The 25,349-nt window shown below is 34.8% G+C and overlaps 7 protein-coding genes across 10 annotated transcripts; 5 read left to right on the forward strand and 2 right to left on the reverse strand.

The window, feature by feature from the left end:
- LOC143344941 (DNA-binding protein D-ETS-6) lies at positions 1–6,034 on the forward strand. The gene is made up of 4 exons (XM_076771582.1): positions 1–31; positions 211–456; positions 4,374–4,638; positions 5,322–6,034. The coding sequence occupies exons 1-4, from the start codon at positions 1–3 to the stop codon at positions 5,632–5,634; spliced, it is 855 nt and encodes a 284-aa protein (XP_076627697.1). The 3' UTR covers positions 5,635–6,034.
- An 842-nt stretch (positions 6,035–6,876) lies between these two features.
- Rps12 (ribosomal protein S12) lies at positions 6,877–8,270 on the forward strand. Of its 3 annotated transcripts, none has more exons than XM_076769849.1 (5): positions 6,877–6,921; positions 7,054–7,090; positions 7,473–7,607; positions 7,817–8,021; positions 8,175–8,270. In XM_076769849.1, exons 2-5 carry the CDS (start codon positions 7,074–7,076, stop codon positions 8,241–8,243), a joined length of 426 nt encoding a protein of 141 aa, XP_076625964.1. In that variant the 5' UTR covers positions 6,877–6,921; positions 7,054–7,073; the 3' UTR covers positions 8,244–8,270. The 3 variants fall into 3 exon arrangements, with proteins under 3 accessions (XP_076625964.1, XP_076625955.1, XP_076625973.1); XM_076769840.1 differs by having other exon boundaries at positions 6,908–6,946; XM_076769858.1 differs by lacking the exon at positions 6,877–6,921 and adding an exon at positions 6,922–6,931.
- Positions 8,271–8,380: 110 nt separating this feature from the next.
- On the reverse strand, positions 8,381–14,622 carry Zmynd10 (zinc finger MYND-type containing 10). Its single transcript, XM_076769872.1, is given in 13 exon segments — positions 8,381–8,644; positions 8,717–8,949; positions 9,039–9,176; positions 9,239–9,408; positions 9,787–9,992; positions 10,081–10,367; positions 10,434–10,559; positions 12,541–12,831; positions 12,904–13,126; positions 13,207–13,332; positions 13,403–13,504; positions 13,572–13,925; positions 13,994–14,622. Coding segments are annotated over 13 exon segments (2,439 nt in total). The 5' UTR covers positions 14,107–14,622; the 3' UTR covers positions 8,381–8,574.
- LOC143344107 (endoribonuclease Arlr) lies at positions 10,321–12,515 on the forward strand. Its single transcript, XM_076769804.1, has 4 exons — positions 10,321–11,339; positions 11,416–11,575; positions 11,645–12,080; positions 12,137–12,515. The coding sequence occupies exons 1-4, from the start codon at positions 11,237–11,239 to the stop codon at positions 12,365–12,367; spliced, it is 930 nt and encodes a 309-aa protein (XP_076625919.1). The 5' UTR covers positions 10,321–11,236; the 3' UTR covers positions 12,368–12,515.
- A 443-nt stretch (positions 14,623–15,065) lies between the features above and the next one.
- On the forward strand, positions 15,066–24,715 carry LOC143344114 (uncharacterized). 2 transcript variants are annotated; one of them, XM_076769818.1, is made up of 5 exons: positions 15,066–15,110; positions 23,309–23,488; positions 23,937–24,158; positions 24,267–24,473; positions 24,564–24,715. In XM_076769818.1, exons 2-5 carry the CDS (start codon positions 23,344–23,346, stop codon positions 24,713–24,715), a joined length of 726 nt encoding a protein of 241 aa, XP_076625933.1. In that variant the 5' UTR covers positions 15,066–15,110; positions 23,309–23,343. The 2 variants fall into 2 exon arrangements, with proteins under 2 accessions (XP_076625933.1, XP_076625943.1); XM_076769828.1 differs by lacking the exon at positions 15,066–15,110 and adding an exon at positions 20,488–21,463.
- LOC143344103 (uncharacterized) lies at positions 15,117–16,897 on the forward strand. The gene is made up of 4 exons (XM_076769791.1): positions 15,117–15,671; positions 15,762–16,261; positions 16,344–16,535; positions 16,610–16,897. The coding sequence occupies exons 1-4, from the start codon at positions 15,427–15,429 to the stop codon at positions 16,822–16,824; spliced, it is 1,152 nt and encodes a 383-aa protein (XP_076625906.1). The 5' UTR covers positions 15,117–15,426; the 3' UTR covers positions 16,825–16,897.
- LOC143344947 (uncharacterized) lies at positions 16,913–20,747 on the reverse strand (the record flags this gene model as incomplete). Its single annotated transcript, XM_076771594.1, is given in 4 exon segments — positions 16,913–17,199; positions 17,294–19,475; positions 19,477–20,399; positions 20,723–20,747. Coding segments are annotated over 4 exon segments (3,135 nt in total), but the record flags the coding sequence as incomplete, so codon positions are not given.
- Positions 24,716–25,349: the final 634 nt, after the last annotated feature.

The raw sequence follows: 25,349 nt of genomic DNA on the forward strand, positions 1-25,349 counted from the left end.
ATGGAAAACGAACCAGTCATGGTTCCATCTGGTAAATATCTTTGCTGAGACGCTTCGTTTGGTAAAAATAGTTTTATAAAATCATAATCGTGTTCGTTCGTTCTTGATAAACGTGTGCGAAATTGCTATATTTCATAGTGTCTGAATATTAATTTTAAAAAGATCTTTAACGTATGAAATTGATGTGTACGTGTGAAATGTATTGTACAGATCCATCGGAATGGGACTCGAGTCACATAGAGTCATGGGTTTCGTGGTGCAGCCAGGTGTTTTCCATACAACCAACGCCAAAGGACATTAAATTTCCTTCGACCGGAAAAGAACTGCTGCAATTGTCTTTGGATTACTGGCAAAGTATTCCTGGTGGCAAAATTTTGGCGCGACACCTTGGATACCTTCAGTTCCAGTCGACCGGTGTTCAAACTCCAGATTTATTGCAGGAAGAGAAAATCGACGGTAAGTGAGAAAAACTATGATATAGAACAGAGGTCATCGACCTTTTCGCTAAGAAGAGCACGTCGAATGGACTGACTTGCCATTGAATTTCTCGACGGTTAACTTTTCCAACATGGATTTATTTTTTTTATTACCATACTAAAATTCTTTGAGCAAGAAATTACAACGTGGAGGAAGTAGGTGCAAACATTACCCAATACAATTCCCGCAGTAAATCCAAATGACACGGGATTCGTGGAGCTTAGAAAAGGTTAATAGGGGTCTAGGTTCGGATTGAAAATGACCGGAAGAGGCTAACCGTTCCCCAGGGCTGGTCCTGGTCCACTCACTCGACCTTATCTAAGGTTTTAACGAGGGTGCGATCTATTAGAGATAAGAACAGTCCGGCAGAAAAATAAATATCGCTGGCGATAATAGTCTCGTTTCTCCCTACCTTCGTATTTGTGCTCACCCTAACTTTTGATTTCAGAAAAGAAGGCTGTCGATCGTTTTCGCGACTGCTGCGTGTACAATTGTTCACGCGGATTGCTTAAATTTATCGTCCCTGACGTTGTTCAAAATGAAAGGAACTAATAATACAAACAGATAGCAACGATGATAGTAGCATCGAGGTGATAGTATTCGATTTTACCCTACTTTTCTCTACGTTTATTTGGTGTTAACGTTACGTAGAGGATGACCCGGTGATTCGGAGAAGGAATAAAATAAACGATGGCCACAGGTTAACGATAATAAATATATTTAGATGTTACTGGTTCGCTTAGATAAAATAGCGATACCTTCTCGAAGGTTCGAGACCATTCCAGAATGCGGCCCAATTACAAAGGTGTCGGTCGTCTTTGCTAAAGTCAGCGCTCCGCTTACAATACCGCGCCGACAGACGCGTCCAGACGTTGCGGCGACATTAAGAGTATTCGCAGAATCCTACAGATAAAAACGATGGAAGGAAATACGATATATTTAAAAAAAATGGTTAATCGCTGGTCGTTGCATCGCGATCCAAAATGTCGAATATAAGAATCTTCGGGGGAAGACAGAGAGCGCGAAAATGGAGGAACGAAACGATCTCGGGACGAAGGGAAAGCCGAAGTTTCGGTCGGTGACGAGCAAAAGTTATTCTTCCCGTGCGCGAGCCGGCAACGAAGACCCACGGCCAGGCCAGGTTCCCGCGAACGAAAGAGAAAAAGAGACGAGAATCCGCCTTTCGTCGACGCGCAAAGCAGAGAAGAGCGGAGTCTTGGCAGCGTAAGCCTCGGAGATATATTGTCCGTTTGAATAACGTTGTCGGTGCTCTTGGGGGCCCACTCCGCGCCGGCGGCGGCCGTTTATTAAACGAATCAGTGTTATCGCGGTGAGAGAGCCCTCATGAATAAACCATCGAGTGTTTAGGGCGGCGGAAAGGTGGTGGCATCAGGGGTTACGGCCTCGGCAGTAACCGCTTCCACCCCCGTAACCCCCGTAGGGACAGAGCAGGGTGGGGGGACGGGCAAACTCTAACGGGCCAGGGGCGGTAAGCTCGCCACGGGGTGCGGCTATATTGTTTTCTTGATGAGCGCGAAACATCCTCCCCGAATCTCTACCGTATGCGGGATAATTTTACGCGTCACCCGGTCCCGCGGAACTTTCGCGCCATCGTAAGCTTTCACGCCGCGAGAATCGCGCGATGCATCGTCGCGTACACTGTTAACACTTTGACCGCCACCTATGTATATGTAGGTGACAGACAGTCATTGACTGTTCAAGTCTTAGCATTGAAATTCGAATCATTTCGAATATCATTCGAAGCTTAGAACTCTTGCAAATCAATGGAAACTACAAAAGATCACGATCTACGAAGAAAAGAGAAGATAACGATAACACGAACGATGTTTCCTTCGAGATAGCCAAGAGTTTGTAGAGACGAAGACCTAAATCTTAGAGTAGTCTGAGGAATGACTAATTCTTGAGAACGTCGTGGAATCGATAAGATTGGATTCCCAGGAAATCTATTGACCAGTTTGTTGATTTTATATAAATACAACGACGAGCAACCGTGTAGACCGTGCGTCGTTTGTGTCGCTAAAGGAGTAATAGAAAGCAATAAAATTGCCTAGCATTAGAGGTCTATCGGATCCTCGCGTGTGTACTCCCGGTTTAAATGGAACACCGGTATTCAGTGAATTGAAAACATTTCTCGCATCTTTTCTGTTCTATTAAGAAGGGAGCACCTATCGTTGCACTCGTAGACAAGAAAAGGAATAATAAAAGTATAAAGTGGGAACGCTCTAAAAACTGAATAAACTTGACGTTTGACTCGAATGTGTAAGCTGGCATTGGCCCTCGCGGTGAGAGTGGGTGAAGCACAGAGATGTGTACAGTCGCATACCGTACCAAGGTATAAAGGTATTCCGTTCACGGGGGTTGGAGTGGGAGGGTGATAAGGACTAAAATCACCGGGGGCAAAGGTCGCTCAGTTACTCTCTGTCCACCAACCGGTACGTTTTATTCTGCGGTGTATCCACGCTTTATCGGTATACAGTAGGCGATGAAAATTTCACGCGTGTGCAGATTTGTGCGTGCACGGTATCTCGATCGCCTAACGCGCGTCAAGTTTCTTTCCTTATTAAAACGTCCTTTCTCGAGTATCGATTAAAAATCACCGTTAGATTTATACGGGAAACGTTGTAAATCATCTTTAAAGCACCAAAATCCGTTTCAATGTTGAAAACTTTCCTTTGGATTTAAAGATATTTACGCGCACCGGTCCGCGACGCGATCGATCTTAAGTGCGATTGTTAAACGGAACAATGCGGCGGCTTAAATACGATTTGCCATTTTTGTTTTGACTCGTGAAAAATTTTCATGGACCAAAACGTGTCAGACTACTTATTTTTATAGCTTCAGCCGTGAATCGCTGCTATCTGAATTCATATCGAACATTTAATTAAAAACAAGCATTAAACGATCGAAGCGAATCTTTATGTTTGAAGAATCGAGGACTGTTGTTGTAGGCTGTTTTTTAATTTCTATATAATGATTTTACTATACGTAATGAATATTCGATTGAAAATAAACGTCAGATATAGAATGTCGATGAAAAATAGGAGACATTAACGATGAGGGGGTTTGAACAATAAGTACGAGTGATTATTGTATTACACGCGTGGCTGGTGTTTGTAAAACGATTAACAATGGGCCTGTCAAGCACCGTTGTTTATACGGTGAAGGATTAGGCTAACGAAATCGTTTGACACGTAATGTGGAGGATTCAAACGCATCCGCTGCATCTTCAGCAGGACACCAGATTCCACCCTTCGGCAGCTGCCATACTTTATAACGGTATTTACTGTTATTGAGTCGATTTTATCGGAAAATTGTTAATTACGAAATTCAATAACAAAGAATAGGATTACGAAGTTAACCGTGAAATGGCAAAAGGTTGTGGAGCAAAAGGGTTAATACGTTGTTTAATAAAGTTTCTAATATTTAAAAATAAATTGACTATAATTTCTTACTGAAAATTCCGGCATCACCTTTTGGCCAACCCAACGTAACGATACTAAAACCGAGTTGGAGAAATTTTCTAATAATTCTTGAGTATCTCCTACTGCTCGAACAACAAATCAAAATGTTTAAAAAGAAAAACATGTGAAATTCAATGAACTTACCGTATCTTACACACGGCCTATTTTAGCGCGATCAATTTTACAATAATCTTTTCTACGAAACAAATTTCTATCTAGCAACATTCTTCTACGACCGGTTATAAATTATTATCCGTTGCAAAGTACCGGAGATATTCAGCTGTTTAGCATGAAATAACTCGTGACGAAAGGTGCGCGATCGCGACCATCGCTCTTTCTGCGAATCGACCTCGCCTCGAGCCGCGTCGAGCAGAATCGAGACGGTGCATGCGTGTTCCTGCTTCTTGTCCGCAGAGAGGTTCAGCCTCCTACAACGGACTTGCTCGCTGATTGGATCGACAGCTGGAGCCAGCGGTTCCGGGGCGGTCGGGGGCGGACAGGTTCAACTCTGGCAATTCCTGCTGGAGCTGCTCTCGGATTCGTCGAATTCGTCCTGCATCGCGTGGGAGGGCTCGAACGGGGAGTTCAAGCTTACCGATCCCGACGAGGTCGCGCGCCGATGGGGCGAACGGAAGAGCAAACCGAATATGAACTACGACAAACTGTCGCGAGCGCTCAGGTAAACGTAATCGGCGGATCGGTCAAGGATCATTCACAAATCGCGTCACATTAACACTGCTCCAAGCAACTATCCGTGGATTACAGGATTTTTCACTTTATGCGTCAGTAACTGACCGAAAACGTAACTGGTCTTGTTTCGAAAACCACTTTATGGATTGTCGTAATAGCAGCCCGTTTCTTTAAATTCATATCGTATCTTTGTACATACAAATACAGTATCAAACTACTGTTTATGTTTTGAAAATTGTTAGGTCGATCATAAATAAAGTATTAGGGGGAGTTCCCTAAATAAGTGAAAGCCACAAATTAACGATAATAAATGTATTTAGATGTTACTGGTTCGGTGTGTAGATCGAGTCTGGGCTCGTGTCCTCTTAAATAAAACACCGATACCTTCTCGAAGGTTCGAGACCATTCCAAAGTGCGGCTTGATTACAAAGGCGTCGGTCGTCTTTGCTGAAGTCAGCGCGCCTTTTACAATACCGCGCTGACTCACAATGTCGCGGCGACATTAAAAGTATTCGCAGAATCCTACAGACAGTACCTAGAATCGTGTAAGAGATATTACTATACAAGATTTGAACGAGCAGATTAAAAGAAACAAAATTAAAATTCTGTTGCCGTGGAAAATCGAAAAACTGAAGTGGATAACAGTATTGGAAAGCACATTTCACTTCGCAGGTATTATTACGACAAGAACATCATGACGAAAGTGCACGGGAAACGCTATGCTTACAAATTCGATTTCCATGGACTGATGATGGCTTGTCAAGCCCAAGCTGGCGTTACATTGGAAACGTCACCGTCGACCCGAGGTACGGGCGCGAATTGCCACCCTCACCATTCGCATCACACTCACCTATATGCGACAGGGCCACCAGGTTCTCAACATCCATCGGTGTCTGTACCTCCGCCAGCACCACCGCCGCCGCCACCTCCACCACCTCCCCCACATTACTGTTGGCCTTATCATCGATACTCTCCACCTACGTAACATAAAGAACTGATTATTTTTAATTTTTAACAATGCGAAATATCCTTCTATGCATTCTGTGCACGTCGAAGCAATCAGTAATGATACTGACATTCCTAAAAGAACGAACGAAATCATTTCGGAAATAAAATACTCTGACACCTGGTGACCACTCGTCGATGAAGCAAATAGAATAAGAACTTGCTCGTTGTTATTGATACTTTAATGTTCGTGATACCTACCCAAAAATAGGCTCGTTGTGTTATCAGGAGCGTATCAGTAATGCTGTTAAATATAAGACGCGTAATATACGTTAAGCACGGAATAATTCTGTCGATACCTTAGGCTATGTATACTTGTATGCTTATTTATAAGAAGTAAGCTGTTGTAAATATATTACAATAGTTATATAAGTACAGTAGAAGCGATATTGTCTTCGCAGATATTCTGCATGAAACTTTTATTCATATTTTTGGTTTAATATTACGATGTACAGTTTATAAGCAACATTTTTTATTTGACGATTATTGGAACGTCCAATAAATACTTTAGGAAGGATTAAGAATAAAAGTTCCTTAGTAAACACATTGTTGTTGTTCGATTACTTGTACAGCATGTCTTGTTTTCATACTTGGTTAGCTGATGGTCATTGATGGTCAACAGTGGGGTAACATCAAGGTCAGTGGTCTGGGGAAGATCTAGAAATAACCAAGAGGTAGGGTCAATCGAAATAGTTCTTCTGTAGACCAAAGAGCCTTAACTATTGACCTTCACCTTGTGTCTCCCCACTCTTCCATTATCTTAGAAAGGGGTATATATGAGGCCACTGCTGAGGACTCTCAGTGCCCCTGGGACATTCAGGGGAATCGGTTCTCGCGAATTCAGGGGTCTACCACTGGCCATTAGTGAACCAAGCTGACCACTACTTGACCACTTGTTTTTTTTACCAAATCGTACAAAAATGGAAGAACAATTTCTTTTGGTCATCAGTCTGCCGTCTGATAACACTCTATTGCCTTTTTCAATCCCTTCCATAGTCAACTCACATGTATTTACAGATACACTACTGCTGTCTGCTCATAAATACTAATTCAGTGAATGAAATAATAAAATTACCTTCGAATTTTCCATAAAGTGTAAAATCTACTCGTATGTCTCGTCTATGATAATGCAGATATTTGAATCGTATTTATAAAATATTGTACAGATGTCGCCTTAGGTCAATAGGGAAACCAGCCAATCCGGCGCAGAACAACCTAGGTACCGCGTGGTCAACTGGGCGCCATTTCTCTTTCTTCGTAAGAAAAAGTAAGTGGATGTACGTTGTGAAAAGGTACTTGATATCTGATTATTACAGTGCCATCAGCATGCTTTTTACATGGAACGATTCCAAAATTTAAGCTAAAAGACATGATTATTAAAATTCTCTGATTATTTCAGCTCCTCAATCCATCAGAAACATGTCAGACGTTGAAAAGTAAGTATGTTTTTTGTAATTATTAACAACGTATTCCACGTACCTACGAAAGAACTACGAAGTACAAATTATTATTATACCTATTGTATTTATTATGAAAGTTATACAATCTTAGAGAAATTAAAAACATCGATGCATACAAAATCAACGTATAACCTCAATTTTTAGATGTCATGAACTTGTTATGAGTAATTATTTTCCTGTCTAATATAAATTCTATAGAAGATTCAGACCTAGTCAAGAATAATCTCATTGATCTTAGAATCTAAAATTTATTCTAATTCCTTCAGCGAATTTTACGAGAATTTTTTTTATTGTATTCCCCAGTAAGCATGATATTCAATATAGGATTAAGCAAATCGAAATTGTTGCTAATTTTTAGTGATGATGCCCCCTCTACGATGGCAGCAGGAGGTGCCATGGAAGTAAATTCAGCCCTCCAAGAAGTTCTTAAAAATGCTCTTATTCATGATGGTGTTGTACATGGTCTTCATGAAGCAGCCAAAGCTTTGGACAAGTAAGTTTGTTGCACAATTCGTTGGAAGAGTAAAATTTGATAACAAAAATTTATTATCTGATGATTTACAAGGTTCCCTCTTCTGAGAATACCCGTTACATAAATAAATAATGCTGTTCTTAACCTTTTCTGACACTCAAAGTAACTAGTATTTTACACATAAAGCAAGGTATTTGATCTCTATATTTTTGTTGTCTGTTGTGTTTCAGGAGACAAGCTATGCTTTGTATCTTAGCTGAAAATTGTGACGAACCCATGTATAAAAAACTAGTTCAAGCATTATGCAATGAACATCAAATTCCATTGATTAGGGTAGACAATAATAAGAAACTAGGAGAATGGGCTGGTCTTTGCAAAATTGACAGTGCTGGTAAAGCCAGAAAAGTTGTTGGATGCTCGAGTGTTGTCATAAAGGTATGAATTACTTGCTATAAAATTTAGAATCCAATATGATGAAACTATAGGCTCACTGTATTAAGAATACTTGTATTATTAACAAGGCATTATTTTAATACTTAATTTTTATAAATTTTTTATCACATTAAATGGGAAACTTTTTAACTGTAGGACTTTGGAGAGGATACCCCTGCAAAGGATGCTGTAATGGAATATGTCAAACAGAGTTCTGTACACTGAGATCTTTTAATAAAACGTTCTACATAATTTCGTACGTATAGTTTAGTTAATCCTTATGTATTATTTGTTTTTGTGTTATAATTAAGTAAATTAATCAAAATGCACGGATAAATTTTTGAAAAACTGTATAACCACAACTTACATATTAGTGCGGACCGAAACATGCGATGCGGTAATGCCGCATACAACAAAACATTAAGTCGATACCGCAGCGGTCCGATTAAGTCAATTAATATTTACTAATTACAGTTTTAGATCGTAAGTAGTAGTGATTGTAGGATCGATGACACTGTTGTTTAAATTTACTATGTCCGACCTGTACTAGAGTAGACTACTCTGCATTTTTTGTTATCTTATCGCAGATTGCTTTATGTTTTTCCCAGTCTTTTACTTGGCATTCTCTATGGTACATTAACAATACTTTAATTAAGAGTATATATTCGCATTTCATAATGTGAACAAAAATTTTATACCTTCCACAGTACCAAGCCTCTTTGCATTTAGAACAACGGTTCTTTGCCACCTCCTGACATAGAAAGCATTCTTTAACATCAATACAATCCAATTTATCCAAATCATACGCATCGCTCAAAATTTGTGCTGCATTTTTAATATCTTCTGCATCTTTTGTGTATATGAATTTCGATTGGTGTTTTGCTAATTTTTTCCACTTCTTATGGTATTTTTCCATTATCGATATCTTTATCTAACGAAAATATTAAGTAAAATAATTAGCAAAAATTTTAACGAGTATTCATATCGTCAAATTGATAATTTTTATTTGTTATTTTTAACCTGTGGTATAAGTTCTACATTTACTGTTCGCGGTGTTTTGGATTGAGACGATGATATACTTAAATAACTTAACCATCGTTTTAAATCTATCAAAGGAGAAATTTGATCTAATACAGTTTCTTGTAAATATTTCTGCAACTGATATAAATAATGAATTATCTTCATGCGCTAGTTCCGTCTCTATTTAGAATATGAATTACCTTTAACAGATGAGATAATCTGTGCATAGTAATTTCGTAATATGGCGCACACTTTGGGTTCAGTAACAATTCTCGTAAACCAAACCAAACTTGGCCTTCTATTTTAGAAATTTGCCCTTCTTCGCTTGACTTCACTTTTTTCCAACCGCCGTTATATATCATATTTTCGCCTCCAAAATAATAATTTTATTTGAATTGCCTTAGTTTATGGTGCAGTCATACCCTATCTTACGATTTCTCGATTTATGTAATTGCTAGTAACGACACGATAGACGTTTATTGAAACGATCAGATTCGTATTCGCGTGCTTCATTTTATAAATTTTATAATTATATTATGCTAAATTTTACCTCCCTAGTCGTTTTTGCTAAAGAATAGAAAACAAATCGTTTAATCTAATACAATGTTAATATTATGCGTCTGTATATACACGTGTACATTATGTTTGGCTTGACTTATGTCAGCTATTCTAGAATCAATTAATACGTAAGTTTGGGGTATGGCTGTACTTTGTATTATATACGAATGTGAAATATACACGGAATTACCTTCCTCATTTTCCTTCGTCCATGGATGCTTTTCGATGAGTTCAACGAGGAGATAGGGTACATCGTGTGTACTTAACATTCGAGACAATAGACAAAGCGGCAAATTATCTGAAAATTCTGCTAAATAACGAAGAATTGAAATGCAACGCATGCCGATGTCAAATTCAAGTTCCTTCTTTTTTTCTAATATTTCTTCAAGACACGAACTAAGTGAATAATTATACAGTTATTATGTAGTACATATTATTGTCGACTAAATTGAAATAGGAATAGAATTCTAACGTGACCACTCACTTAGGATTTTTTACGTTTTCATAAATTTCAACGTCCTGAATGTTTAATAGTTTAGAAACACATCTAACTGAGTAATCAACAAGATCAATGGCTAAATCCTCAATAGTTACGGCACTTTCACAATGAAACAATACATTTTCTAATAACGAAACGGCTATATTTTCGTGGTAAAATATGGTGAAAAGCATAAAAGTATTTTTCGGTTCTGCATTTATTTCTATTAATAATGGAAATACTTTATGCTTCCATATATCAATTTGAATAGCTTCGTATATAAGAATTGGTATCTACAAAATAAAAATGTTATTAGTATTCACAAGGAATTATCTGTAACATAAGGATATTTTATTTACCTTTTTAAAGGAAACAAACAATTCCTTTATAGTTTCTTCCCTCAAAGCATTAATTTCTAATACACTTTGTTGATTTAATAATATTAGTCTTTTATGAAATTCTAGCCAACTGAAAATGATGTGTATCTTTATATGCATACATAAAATATTGAAGGCTGCATAATTGATAATTGTGCACATATAATAAAAAAATATATTAGACACCGTAGGAAATTTACCCATTTGTTCCTACATCTTGTAGCTCGGAAATTTGTAAAGTTTCTATGTATGTCGAGGTTTCCCATGGTGAAATTATGTATTCCATGCGACTCGACATTTTTACGATAGGTAATGAAATATCGTAAACGAACGTCAACCATTTGTAAACAAGATTTCGTAATTGGTATCCTTGACAATGTAATGTAATTAACAATTGTTAGCAATAGTATCTTAAATTATACTTTCAAACTGAATATAAAGAACTAAACGAAGATATTTATTGCTATATGTATATGAAAGAATTTTTCGTTCGATATTACATTTTTTTTTTTATTTCTCTGTGATATACTGAATTTTCTAACTGACATAAGTTAATATTTTTTTTGTACAAAATTTATTCCTTCGCGTACAATTTTGTCGTGATATTTCGTACATTATACAAAATTATTTTATGTTTATAATTAAAATAATTCGTCAATGTTTCTATTTAATTTGCATTTATTTGCAATAAGTTGATGTTATATTATAAAATACTGACCAAATGAATTTAAAATTATTAAATAGATAGAAAATATTAGACATAACCTACAGTGACCTTTATTAAAATGTTTAAAAATATGTTAAACAAAATTATCCGCATCATTCTTTGCGTTTTAGTTATTTATATTACAGTAATATCGTATCACTCAACAACTTATCAAATAAAAGGTAATTTTAAACAACATATGTGTATGTATGGAAATATTATAATATATTTTATTTATTCCATTTGCAAATTTTATAGGACCTAATATTTTAAATGTGTCTCTGACAAGTGATATAGAATTATTAAATATATCAGAAGAATTATTTAATAAATCTTATCTCGAAATTAATAAATATCTGTCTATAAAATACCAAGGGCAGATAACTTCAAAGAATTTTACTGATAATGCTCCTGAAAGGTATCATTTCGTAAAATTTATTTCTTTATGTAATATGTTTTTTATATACATTCAATTTTACTACTTTAGGTTATTAAACATTTTATCCAATAATATTTTAACAACAACAACAACAAAATCTCTCATAAAATTATTTGATAATTATGAGTTGGATACATATCAGTCAGAAATTATGACAAAGGAAGAAGAAAAAGAGGAGCATGAATTTATTAATGATTTAATGAAAACAGATGCAATGTTATATGTTATGCATTTTTTATCTGTGAAAGGTTTCTTTGCAAATAATTTACAGGTTCATCAAAATATTTTGAAGGAAATTTGGTTTTACCCATACTCTAGAAGTAAGGGAATAAATGGTAGTTCTGGTTTTGAACATGTATTTATAGGGGAAAGAAAACCACGCAAAGGATTTATGGGACTTCACAATTGGATTTCTTTTTTCTTTGGGGAATTATCTAATAAAATTAACTACTTCGGATTTTCCCGAAATAAGGAATTTACTGGTGTAAGTAAAATTGTGGATATAAAATAAGGATAATTTACATCGTAAAATACTTTCAGGGAGTTGCCATTGTAGAAACTTATTTCACTTACAATGGAAAACGTAAAATGTCAACTATGTTCATTGGAACAATGCCTGAATTAGAAATAGCACTTTATACACTTTGCTTTTTTACACGTCCGAACAGAAAGTGTAAAGTCTCATTTACCGGATTTAAATTCGGTATTCAAACATATACGTTGCGTACTAATGATACTAAATTTGTTGCAACTGCCTTTCCTGTTATATGACAAAGTTGAATAAAATGAATAACTACAGTGTACAAAAGTAGAATAGTATATTTATTGGAAATACACAGGCTGTATTATCGTAAATTATTATCGTAGTTAAGTATAATTTATAGTTTTAAAATATAAATAATTAATAATCTGAAAAAAAGTAAATGTATAATATTCATAGGAACTTTTTATGTCAAATCAATTACATTTTCATTCTGCTTATTTTCTATAAGGGATGTTTTTTTTCTTGTAATGTTTTCTCTTTTTTTCTTTGGTATAGTATACTTTGAAAACTTGTTACTATCACTTTTACTCAAAATATTTGTATCATCTATGGACATCCTGGATCTTTTAGACATTATCGAAGAATCGCTAGATGAACTATAATTTAAAAGATTTATTTCTTTCTCAACTGAATCATCATTTAATTGAAGACTGGATAGTTTGTCTTCAGTATTTTTTGTACTGCTGGATACCTGTAGATTAAGTTAATACAGATACATTAACTTTAACACCTAATAATTTTTGTTACTGATCTAAATACTAACCTGCTCTATTTTTCGCTTAGTAAGTGTAAGACTCGTTTTTTCATTATTTTTCTCTTCTTTTGACATCTTTTCAACAGAGCTGTTTTCACCAACATTATTATAAATCTCTCCTGATATATTGCTACATTTTTCATTAATACCAAGTACTTCTTCTAATTCATTAACTCGTTTTTGTAAAGACATACATTTGCTTTCTGCAAATGCTAGTTTTTCTTCTAATTCCCTATAAAGATATATTTCATAGATTTAAATCATACTTTCGTTAATTTTTTACATATATAATATAACGGTTTAATATCTTACATTCGTTTTGTTTGTTCCTTCAATGATAAAGAATCATATTTTGTATTAACATTAACAAGTTCCTGACGTAGTCTCTTAATATTTATGCGTAAATGTTTATATTTATCAAAACTTGCAATCAACTCCCTAGAAACCATGCAAATAGCAATATTATTTCATTTCTAATTTCAAAAATATCTCATTTTATATTACTTACTTTTTCATGACAGATATATATTTTGTAAGTATCTCTGGATCATTAGTATCTCCAATCATTTTACTAACATTACAAAGAGGACCACGTATTAATGTTTCTATCCTAAAATAAAATATAAATAAATAAATAAATTATATATATAATGATATTGTATATAAATAATACATACGGTTCCAGATCATTAATTTTAATTTTTAAGTGAGCAATTTCTTTCTTTAGCTCGTCAGTATACTTTATTTCCTCTCTCAGTTCATGTATCAATGAATTTTTTTTACTAATCTCACTTTCTACTTTTCGAACTTCTTGTTTAAGACCAGCATTTTGTTTCTCCAAAGTGACAGTTTTTGAAGCAAAATATTGAATGTCTTTTTCTTTTAATAAAATTTTAAATTTTAGAGTATCTATTCTTTCTTTTGTAGTGCATGTCTGAGGTTCAACAGGTTCATTATTTGAAAATGTGAAATAAAGTCTATATATTTTATTTCGTGTCACCTTTTCCCTGCATTGTGGACAGCTGGTTGATCTGAAATTAATAAATAATGACAGTCTGTAAGGTACTTTCTTTTAGATTATATGCAAAAATTTGTTTACCTTTCAAGCCATTGTGTCAAACATTGGAAATGAAATACGTGTGCACATTGTGTGTGAAAAATATCATCTGATTGCTCTAAATAATCCTTACATATAGCGCATATTACGTTCATTTTTACGTAAAAATGACATAAACAATAAGTACAAAAAAGATCGATATAAATAGATTTATGTGAAACTAATGAATTTTTAAATAGATTTAAGCCTCAATGACATTTAATTGTTGCTTTTCTTAAATCAGCTGTATGTGATTCCAATTATTACGTTCTAATCAAAAGAGGTATACTCATCATGAGCTTGCTTATGTTCAAGAAGGTTACATGTGATACGTACAAGCCCGAAATGTCATTGGTAAAATTTGAATTTATCCCCCAGATACTTTTAAAAAATCTAAAGTTATTCCTTTTCGAAACAGTAAACACATTCATATATTTTGTTAATAGAACTGTTACGAAGCATATTCAACACATATTATGTATTAAACGTACAAATAACTACATGCTCATGTGTTGAAAAATAAAATGTACATCACACACATTTGTGCTTGATGTCATTTTATATCTACAGAACAATTTAAACTTTAATTATGCCAAATTATTGTTTTCCTTCGACGAAATATACATTGTAAGTTTTTTATTCATTGTTAAACGATACAAATAAAGACAGAAAGAGATATGTTATAAACATAATGTGTCGTTATTTGATAAGAATTATACGTTCCAAAGTGTTGTCATTCTATAAAAGAATTATACACGTTATTTTTATTTTGATATATAGATCATGTTTATACATAAAAAATTAAAAGGATAACAGATTTGAGCAGTAAAGATTTAATTCGAGCTAGGAAAGTTTGTAGTTGTAGCCTAGGGAATTTTCGATAGTTTCTTATTTGGTTGTTGGTCAGCATTGTAGAGCAAACTTTAAGGTAATTACTGTGTGCTAAGGCGTCGAAACAACGTCCGTTTTTATGTCCTTCTTTGTCTTGTAATTGAAAAGACATAGGAACGCCGATCTTGTCTGTCTTCGTTGTTTTCAATTACAAGACAAGGAAGAACATAGAAACGCACATCGCTTCGATGCTCGTGTGCCCCCGGCCTAAAGGTACTTGTGAACCTGGGTAAGCTGTAATTGTTATATTGTATAAATAACACTAAAGACTGTTCATGTAGTTAAGTCACCAGCTATAAACAAAAGAATGTGTTTCTTTGTTCGATTTATATTGCCGTTCTTTGTTTCTTGTTTACTTTTAGTGACTACTCGGTGAACGAACTTTAGTCATATCATTATAACGTAATAAAAAAAGTATAGTGAGATATATTTCTATAAATATATATCTTATTTTGTATTAATTTCTTACGGTTAATGTACCTTATATTTCCCGTCTTTCTATCCGAACCTTATGTATATCGAGAAATAATTTCATTATTGGTCAAATGGCAAATACATCATCAATGCTGTCAATAGAACAATATCATGATATTTGTCCCGAAGATATTACTAACTGCACGACTGTTTCTAACATTGGAAGTAGTTGTAATGAATCAAGAACATTAAATGATTTACAATGTTTTGTATGCGATGCAAAAATTCAGGGTCGTCATTATGCATTGGCTACATGTAGAACTCAAACATCAAGATCTAGAGTAATAGAAAAACTCGGAGAATTAGTTGGTGATAGGTAGTACTATATATTATTTGTACATAAGTAAAATATTAAATTCTATGTTATAATTTGAAGTAGAACAGTAATCTTTTTCCCATAATGTAGATACATGGTAGTAATATCAGAGGATGATGTAATTTGTCGAAGTTGTGCTAATCTCATTAATACGCTTGATCGACTCGAAGTTGAAACGTATAGCTTGCGTGATAATATCTTACGATTCTTGGAACACAAATATTCCTTGGAAGAAGGAGAACTTCTTGGCAATAATGAAAAGCAAAAGTGTTCGCAACCACCACAAATCACAAAATGTAACAATCAAATTGTAACTAATTGTCAGGGTAAAAAACAGGATGTTATTCTATCTTCACATGTTACTGAGAAAGCCAAAGACAAAAGAAGTAATATTTGGTTGCAATGTGATAAATGTCAGTATACCACACTTCATAATTCATTTATGGTGCATCATGTTAGAGGTCACAACAAACAGAAAATATTTTGTGATAAGTGTGGAATACAGTTTCTTGGAACTCAGCAAGAATCCCATAATTGTAATTTAAAAGACTCTTTAAATAATCAAGATAGAATTAAAGATGAGCAAGCAGGTTGTTTGAAATATTAAGTTTTGTTATCCCAGAGATTCATTTTCCATTAGTTTAATGAATTATATTATTAAACATTTTACAGAATCATCTATGAAATGTATTAATGAAACTGTAATGGATATTCCAATTTTGGAGAAAACAATACAACAAAATGTACCAATTATGACCATTGAAACATATACAGAATCACACATTCCAAATCACAATGAAAGTATGCCTATAATAAGATTATCAAATTCAGAAAACTTACCCATACAAAATATTTTAACTCCTGGTAAGGATTCTACTCCTCAAAGTAATATTTAATTAAAAAGTATTTTTTACCATACAAATGCTTTTAAATTATAGATAATAGTTCTGCAACTAATCAGCCAATATATGTACGTGTTTTACAACCCATTGAAATTAATGAAACACCAACACATTCTACAATGATGACTGTATCAAATTCTGATACAGATCTAGCAATGAAACTTAAAGATAGTTCAGGAAAACAAATTTTAACATTGACAGAAGATGGAAATTTGGAAATGACAGAAGTAGCTTGCTGGAATGATTTATAATTATTAGACTTTTAATCCAGCCTTAATGTTCAAGTTATTTAAACTTACATTATTAAATTAGACAGAGCTTCTATTTACTTATTTTTATTAATACAACAAGTAACAATTATTTACATTTACAATTACTTACACAGTTATTTTCTTTTCTTTTTCTTTAAACAAAGTCTGTACCAATTTTTAGCATATTAATTACATGTCTTGTTTCTTTAATCAAAAATTTTAATGCAGAATACTGGTACAATTTGTTTCTACATTTGAAACTGTTTTATTTAATTGTTATTGTAAAACATGGTTGTTACAATTGGTTTGCTATTAGATTCGTCCTAGATGATGTGGTATTTGCAACCTGCATTTGTCTCATATCCAGTGTTCAACCTGAAACAAAGAATTGTTAATATTTCTTATAGTATTTCATGCATTTACTTTTATTAATTCTTTTCAGTTTCTTTCAGAATGACGTATTTATTACCTAAAAGTTTGCTGACAGCGTTTGCGACATTGTTGCCTATACCGTTGGCGACTTTGGCAGCACCAGATACAGCCTCTTGCACTGAATTTCCGACATCATTCGTCACATTTTCTTGAGCTTTCGTAGCTTTGTTTAGCGAATCTAGTGCAGTATCTGATAAGCCCTCGGCAACTTTAGCAACGACGTCGTTGGCAGTATCAACTACATTATTCACGGTATTCTCGACCTCATTTAAAGCATTTGCTACGACATCACGGTTAACATTTGCCGAATCTGCTTTAAGAGTAGAAGCATCATTCTGAACATCTATAGCCAGTTTTGTTGCGTCTGCCGCTAACATTGAAGATTTCTGTTTAGTTCCGTTCAATGCTTCATTTGCGGCCTTCTTAGCTTTTTGCAAAGCCTCTGTGGCTTTCTCTTTCAAATCGTCAACTGCCTTTTTAAGGGCTTTCTTGACAGCATCCGAAACTGCGGAACTTTCGTTTTGTAATGCTTTTAGTGTTCCGTTCACTGCATCGCCCGATGCTTTTTTGACAGCATCTAATGCAGCCTTTGTTTTATTGAGAGTCTCCTCAGATTTCTCTTCAACTTCGGCTGCTCCTTTCTTTGTAAGGTTCCTCAAACTGTTCACGACCTCAGCGGCTTTTGTATTGACTTCTTCTAGTGTGTTCTTGACATCCTCCTCCAATTTTTCTAAAGTTTTAGCGACATCCTGGCTAATTTCTGCTACTTTCTTGTTAACAGCTTCCTTGGCTTCTTTGCTTGCTGTATTCAATTTATTAACTGTGTCTGCAATTTTATTCAATTTTTTGTTCGTCGCGTTCTTAACAGCAGCCAAAACTTCAGCGGCATTATTTACTGCATTCCTCACTTCGCTCGCGATTGACTGTGACACGTTCTGTAAGACCGCGATAGTTTCAGTGGTAGCATTGTCAACTTGGTCATTGACATCTCTGTCGACTGTTGCCGTTGTTTCGATCAACCAATCCGTTCCGTTTTCAATCGCGTTCTCTATCTGGAGCGAGGTATTATAAACTTTGTTGTTGATGTCTTCGATCTCTTTGTGAACAGCTGTAGTTGCTCTCTTCAAAGCTCTTGCAGTGTTGTTGACCAACTTGACTAGATCCTCTTCCGCTTTGGTTATAGCTTTGTTAAGGTCACTCTTAAGTTCTTTCGCAGTCTCGAAAGCTCTCTTCTTAGCATCCTCCACCAGAGTATCTACGGCACGTGCTGTATTGTTTAAAATGTTGGCAGCGACCTCCGCGGTTGCATCTAGTATTTGTTTACTGGCGGTTGTGACAAAACGTAGAAGAGCTTCACTTTCGTTCTTGGCTTCGGTCAGTGCATCTTTCGTGAGCTGTAAAACATCCTTATTCTCGTCATTATCGGCTTCGGCGAGAGTTTTCATAATTTTTTCCAACTGCTCCTCCGCTTCTTTCTTTAACTTAGCGAGCGCTTTATTGGTTTTGTCTTTCAACTCAGTTAGTTCTTCTAACATAGCTTTAGCTGCATTGTTTAAATCTTCGGTAGCCTTAAGTTGGTCTTCGCTCAATTTGTTGTTTGCATCATTTACGTTCTCAGCAGTTTCGTTAGTGAGCGATGCCAAGTCGTTCTTCAATTCTTGTACAACTTTCGCCAATTCTGTTATAGCATTGTTCAATTCGTCTTGTGTGGCGTTCTTTGTAACTTCCAAAACCGTAGCGGTTTCGTTTGCAGCATCCTTCAGAATTCCTGCTATTGCCGGAGCCGCTTTAGCAAGAAGTGACTGCGCCATGCTTCGAACTTTCGTTGCCGCCTTTTTCGCCTCGCCCGAAGCTGCTGCAGACTTATTTACCAGATTTTGCAATTCTTTTCCTAGCAGTCGTTCCGCAGAGTTTATAAGTTTCTGCAGTTCCTTCGAGATACGCGCAGCGTCGCCGACTGCCTTCTTTAAAGCATCCTGCGTTTTTTTCTGACCTTTAGGTGAAGGTGCTGGTTTTGGTGCTGGTTTTGGTGTTGCTTTTGGTGCTGCTTTTGGTGCTGGTTTTGGTGCTGGTTTTGGTGCTGGTAGAGGTACTGGCAAAACTGCTGGTTCTGGTGCTGTAGGTTGTTTAGATTTTGGTGCTGGGGCTGGAGCTGGTTTAGGTTGTGGCGCTGGCTTTGCTGGCTTTGCTGCCTGTGCTGTCTGTGCTGCCTGTGCTGCCTGTGCTGTCTGTGCTGTCTGTGCTGTCTGTGCTGACTTCACTGGCTGTGCTGCCTGTACTGTCTTTGCTGTCTTTGCTGTCTTTTCTGCCTGTGCTGGCTGTGCCGCCTGTGCTGTCTGTGCTGTCTTTGCTGCCTGCGCTGACTGTGCCGCCTGTGCTGTCTGTGCTGTCTGTGCTGGCTGTGCTGCCTGTGCTGTCTGTGCTGCCTGTGCTGCCTGTACTGGCTGTGCTGCCTGTGCTGTCTGTGCTGCCTGTGCTGTCTGTGCTGCCTGTGCTGGCTGTGCTGCCTTTGCTGTCTGTGCTGTCTGTGCTGTCTGTGCTGTCTGTGCTGTCTGTGCTGGCTGTGCTGTCTGTGCTGTCTGTGCTGTCTGTGCTGTCTGTGCTGTCTGTGCTGCCTGTGCTGTCTGTGCTGCCTGTGCTGGTTGTGCTGCCTTTGCTGTCTGTGCTGCCTGTGCTGGCTGTGCTGCCTGTGCTGCCTGTGCTGTCTGTGCTGGCTGTGCTGCCTGTGCTGTCTGTGCTGCCTGTGCTGCCTGTGCTGCCTGTGCTGCCTGTGCTGGCTGTGCTGCCTGTGCTGCCTTTGCTGTCTGTGCTGTCTGTGCTGTCTGTGCTGTCTGTGCTGTCTGTGCTGTCTGTGCTGTCTGTGCTGGCTGTGCTGGCTGTGCTGACTTTACTGGCTGTGCTGCCTGTTCTGCCTGTGCTGCCTGTGCTGGCTGTGCTGCCTGTGCTGTCTGTGCTGCCTGTGCTGGCTGTGCTGCCTGTGCTGTCTGTGCTGCCTGTGCTGGCTGTGCTGCCTGTGCTGTCTGTGCTGCCTGTGCTGTCTGTGCTGCCTGTGCTGGCTGTGCTGCCTGTGCTGGCTGTGCTGCCTGTGCTGGCTGTGCTGGCTGTGCTGTCTGTGCTGGCTGTGCTGCCTGTGCTGGGTTTGCCTAAAAATTATTGTTTAATTATATTAAAATTATTTGTAAACATCGAACAAGCGTTTGACTATATGTAACACTAATAAAATAAAATCATGTGAATAAGTAATGCAATGCGAAAAAATGTGACGTTGCAGCCAGAATTGGGCAATATTTAATCAGATTACATTTTGCCTAACTCTACTTGCAGCGACGGCAAAGCGTAACATCAATCGGAGTATAATCAATTATCGGTTAAAGATCAGTTATTCAAAACTACTAGGGGTTTAAGGAGATATTCTGGTTTAGAAATTAATTTTGTGTACATGTAAATATTGGAAGTTTGTACTTACTGTGGCAGTTGGTGATGCAGGAACATTAGCCACCGGTAAAGCCTATATTAAATAAATACATTAACATCGATATTTTATTTTTGAAAATTATTTGAAAGAGTAAAATTTCGTTTAAATTTTCTTTAAAAGTAAAAATAATAAATTATAAATATTTAATTTCGATAAAAATATTAATTCAAATTTAAACATTATATTTAATCCCAGTGTAATGATTGCTTAATGATCAATTATTCATGAATGTACACATATTACATTGTACTAATTGATAGTAAGCAGTTAAATTTTCCTTAAAAAAAGAAAAGAAATGTAAATGAGGGATAGAAACAGTTAATTGAAACATATTGCTAAGAAAGGTGGCAGTTAATATAGTTTAAATTTTCTATGAAATATTGCACATACCAAAGCAGCAACGCTGAAGAAGGCGAAGATTGACAATAACTTGATCATTTTTATTCTTACTTATGACAAGTTCTATAGGAAATCTCGCAAACGTATGCTATGATACAGATTTCATTGTTACTTATATATGTTCTCGCGGCGTTACGTATACCAACTGTGTCAATAAAAAATGAATTTGGCACATTGCAGAGAAAGCGTCAAAAATGTGTTTGTATTACGTATCTGTTATAATATTTGTTCATTATTACAATGCGCAGATTATTCAACCTGTTATCTATTATAAATAACTCGTTAATTCCCATTGTTTGGAAAATTACCGAACGAAGTAAATGATAATTAAAGGTGAGTGATAAAATGTAATTGAAATTGTACGTAATTGCGTAAAATCTATAGTAGAGGTTTTTAAATCTTTAATTAGAATGTTGTTTTACTATTGTAAAGTGTATCGCAGGAATTCATTAACATGTTGAGTGCCATGGTAGACATTTGTGTTTGTTGATAGTTTATCCATTCAGGTTGTCGGTCATCGATGTTCTTATAAACCTTAATACTTGCAAATTTCTGAATAACATTAATATTATTGGGAATCCTGTAACATAATAAGTACAGTGAAACTTCCGTATCCATGAGGTTTCGTTTTTAAGAGTTTCCGCGGATAATAGCGAACCCTATATGTAGTGTATGCACACCTGACTCTCCTTTTACACGATGAAAGTATATCGAGAAAAAGAAAAGCGTGTGTAAGAAGTTAGGCAAAAACTGATCAATAAAAATATAAAAATATAAAACTTGTTTTGAAAGATGCAAATTATACAAGTAATTTAAAACATAAAAATGCATTCATTAAAGCATTTTGTTTAATTATTGCAATACATAATGATATACATTATTATCAAAGAAATATAATGTATAGAATAAATGTAATAGCACGATAAAATACAAATGAATAAACTAGTACAAAATGAAAGGAAAAAAACAATAAATATATATATATATTTTATGAATAAGAACAGAACGTATTATTGTTCAAATAAGATACCGATGTTGACAAATTTATTAACTCGTGTTTTGGTCAACATTCATTGTGTAACTGTGACATAATTCGTTTTTTTCTACCGTCATTTCTTTACATTTGCGTCTCATTAGTCACTCAATGAAAGATATGATAAAATAAACAGCAGCGTGACTCAAGTATTACAAAAATTGAAGATTGGTGTTACCCAACTACCACTTCGCGAAGAAAAAGCATGAAGTCGTGTGTAACTTAAAATATTAACTATTTACAAGCTATGCAAATATTTTTGACGGTACGCATAGGGATTCTAAATACAAGTTTTAGTATTCTCCATTTGTTCGTTCAAAAATTAAGATTTAAAATATTACTTCATGAAGAAATAATTTTAATTTGATGTAACTTCACATATTCAAAATGGTGGATTCAATATGGCCGACTTGCGTGCCTAAAAATTACTAGATTCACATGAAAACTGTTTCTAGTGCTATTATAATATATTGCACTTTATTTACACAGACTATTTGCAAGTCTGAATTACGTTTCAATTGGTTATATCTATTTTCAATTCATTTTAAAAGTAAAGTGAATATAAACATCGAGGGTTACGTGATCAGATTCCTATTAGTCCATTGTGTCAACTTGCTATGTTAGTTAGGAGTTTCTATAGTAAATTTAGCGTACAAGTAAAAATACGAAAAGACCGAATAAATGGGCGAATAATTACTGGTAGAGCATTCATTAAATAATTGTTGAAAATGTTAAATATACAGATAGTAATTTTTATAAACATTTATTAGACAAATGCATCCTTGCCAATACATTTCTATCGCGATCACGTGATCTGTTGATTGCATTCTATTTTTAAGTTTAACGAACAATATGAATTTTTATCAAAAGAGCTCAGCTCGGAAGTTAGTTAGACATTGTTTAGTTAAAGCTTTAGGCATTTAAAATTAACAAGGGAAGATTAAAATAAGCATTCTTATAACAACTTCTGATGATGACATCTTATCAAATATTACGAGTCTATTACGTATACTTTTTAAATATGATGCTGATAACGCAGACTAGTAATATTTGCTCATTCCATTGGTCATACTGCTCCTTTAAATCTTGAATGGTCAATCACCCTAGAAAATAGCGTACATTAAATCCGTTACGATTTCTTTGAGAAAGTATATTTTAATTTTGATGTGAAAATGATGCAATGAAAATGGAAGAATTTTGTTGTGATATTGTGCATGTCCTTCAAAGTAGAGACTTTGATGTGTTACAAAAGTTAGTGACGTATTGTTACAACATTCGTGAAAAAATTACCGCCAAAGTTGAAGAGGCAATTGCTTATGAAATTGGTACGTTTATGAAAAATATTTACTTAGAAGACTCCGAGGTATATGTATCGAACATCAATCAAAAACACTTGTTCATTTGTTCCTGATTTTAATTAATTCGTGAAAACTTTCCTATCTAAACCAAACATTTTGAATAATTACCCAATATTAAACATTACAAGTATCTACATTAAATTAACGTCTTTTAATACAAAGAAGGAGCAGAATCTTAATAAATGATTTTACATAAAATTTCTTTAGAATAAGTGTGCGCGGCATTAATAATATGTTTGTGCACATGATACATACTTCTTACTATTTTCTCATTTTATTATATACATATTGTTAGTAAATTATGAAAATAAAATGTAAAAATTTATTTTGTTATTGACGTTTCTTTTATGCTTTCTTAAAATTTTAACGAATTCTATTGAATTATCAAGATCAAGTGTCTTTACTTTTCATGTAGAATGTAAAGAAAAAAGAACATTGAGGGTTAATGAAATATCAGAATTGCAACAAGAGTTTGAGAACTTGAAATCTGAAATAGATATGACAAAGTTACAACAGAAAATAGTGGATAAAAAGATTCTAAATGCAATTAAGCAACAAGAAAAATTGCAGGAAGAAATTGACGAACAAAAGTCAAAAAGAGATAGATTGGCTGTTGAAATGATTGACTTACAACAAGGTATTTATTTACAAATGTATAAATACATTTATAGTAAGTTATGATTATAAGTAATTGTTTAAGGAACATCTGACTTTCTTTATAAATATTAGAAAATATCTTTTTTAGAGGCTGAAAAAAGGAAGGAGCATAAGATATCTACTTGGGACGCTATTAAACGTGCCAGTTATATCTATAAACAATATTTGGACTTTCATATACAATTACTGGATAGAAAAGAATGTGTCCGTATAAAAGTTTCATTTTTTGTAACTAACGCTAATACTGAAAACAAATATTTTGTGCACTTATGTAATTTTGATGGCCAGTGGAAAGGTATGTAATATTTATTTTTAATAGTTGTTAATATATTACATTCAAATGTGTTTATAAAATAAGTTTAAAAAATAATTCTTTACCTTTCAGTGGAGCAAATTCAACCGGCGCTTAACTCAGAGTATTTAAATGATTTCAAAGGTATTGTTGATCTTTTGAAAAATTCAGAAATTTCAGATGTTACTGCATTCCTGTGTAAATTGAGGCATATTTTTTCTAAATATTATTTGGATATGAAATAACAGTAAGAAATACTTTAAATATTAATTGCAACATTATTATTATAAGCGATCAGCATTAAGGGAAATATATACTTTTACAGTTAGGATCATTCGTTATAAGATTAAAGCCTTTATTAATAAAAACTAATATATCTAAAACGCCTTATTACATACATAGAATTTGTAACCCTATACATCGCAGACTTAACATTGGTATGATCTTATTAAAATATAATATTTATCATTAGTACAGTAATCTTCTGGTATTGTTACATATGTTGTGTCGCGTGTCTTGATGTACTACCTGCATACAGTTTATGTTATAAACAGTAAACTGCTAATCACAGTGTGGATAAATTACTTAGGTACTAAAATTACAAACAGGTCTCCATTTGATTTCTATTTATAGATGGCACCTAAAGAGATATATTCGTAATTATATCTGTTCTATAGATATGCAAGAATAAACTTTGTTCGGAGTAAAACAATCGTTTATCCTGTTCGGCACTGTCAATTTTGCTAAACTTTAAATAAATGTTTACTCATTTACCGAACAAGCACTATAAATATCGTCTAATACTCGGTAATTTGTTTCTTTTATTTCTCGCAGTGTTTATAATTCACCTATTTAAAATACTTAACTGATAAACTATTT

The sequence above is a fragment of the Colletes latitarsis genome, chromosome 1 (assembly GCF_051014445.1).
Source record: "Colletes latitarsis isolate SP2378_abdomen chromosome 1, iyColLati1, whole genome shotgun sequence".
Lineage (NCBI taxonomy): Eukaryota > Metazoa > Arthropoda > Insecta > Hymenoptera > Colletidae > Colletes > Colletes latitarsis.

What these genes read in the sequence shown, in the direction of transcription:
- LOC143344941 (XM_076771582.1), top strand. Translation starts at nt 1, where the DNA reads ATGGAAAACGAACCAGTCATGGTTCCATCTG. An exon ending in GCAGGAAGAGAAAATCGACG is followed by an intron (nt 457 to 4,373) that starts GTAAGTGAGAAA and finishes TCTTGTCCGCAG; the next exon opens with AGAGGTTCAGCCTCCTACAA. An exon ending in AAACTGTCGCGAGCGCTCAG is followed by an intron (nt 4,639 to 5,321) that starts GTAAACGTAATC and finishes TTCACTTCGCAG; the next exon opens with GTATTATTACGACAAGAACA.
- Rps12 (XM_076769849.1), top strand. An exon ending in GCAGCCAAAGCTTTGGACAA is followed by an intron (nt 7,608 to 7,816) that starts GTAAGTTTGTTG and finishes GTTGTGTTTCAG; the next exon opens with GAGACAAGCTATGCTTTGTA. An exon ending in GCTCGAGTGTTGTCATAAAG is followed by an intron (nt 8,022 to 8,174) that starts GTATGAATTACT and finishes TTTTAACTGTAG; the next exon opens with GACTTTGGAGAGGATACCCC.
- LOC143344107 (XM_076769804.1), top strand. Translation starts at nt 11,237, where the DNA reads ATGTTTAAAAATATGTTAAACAAAATTATCCGCATCATTCTTTGCGTT. An exon ending in ACTGATAATGCTCCTGAAAG is followed by an intron (nt 11,576 to 11,644) that starts GTATCATTTCGT and finishes TTACTACTTTAG; the next exon opens with GTTATTAAACATTTTATCCA. An exon ending in GAAATAAGGAATTTACTGGT is followed by an intron (nt 12,081 to 12,136) that starts GTAAGTAAAATT and finishes AAATACTTTCAG; the next exon opens with GGAGTTGCCATTGTAGAAAC.
- LOC143344103 (XM_076769791.1), top strand. Translation starts at nt 15,427, where the DNA reads ATGGCAAATACATCATCAATGCTGTCAATAGAACAATATCATGATATT. An exon ending in GGAGAATTAGTTGGTGATAG is followed by an intron (nt 15,672 to 15,761) that starts GTAGTACTATAT and finishes CCCATAATGTAG; the next exon opens with ATACATGGTAGTAATATCAG. An exon ending in ACAAAATATTTTAACTCCTG is followed by an intron (nt 16,536 to 16,609) that starts GTAAGGATTCTA and finishes TTTAAATTATAG; the next exon opens with ATAATAGTTCTGCAACTAAT.
- LOC143344114 (XM_076769818.1), top strand. Translation starts at nt 23,344, where the DNA reads ATGAAAATGGAAGAATTTTGTTGTGATATTGTGCATGTCCTTCAAAGT. An exon ending in GGCAATTGCTTATGAAATTG is followed by an intron (nt 23,489 to 23,936) that starts GTACGTTTATGA and finishes CTTTTCATGTAG; the next exon opens with AATGTAAAGAAAAAAGAACA. An exon ending in AATGATTGACTTACAACAAG is followed by an intron (nt 24,159 to 24,266) that starts GTATTTATTTAC and finishes TATCTTTTTTAG; the next exon opens with AGGCTGAAAAAAGGAAGGAG.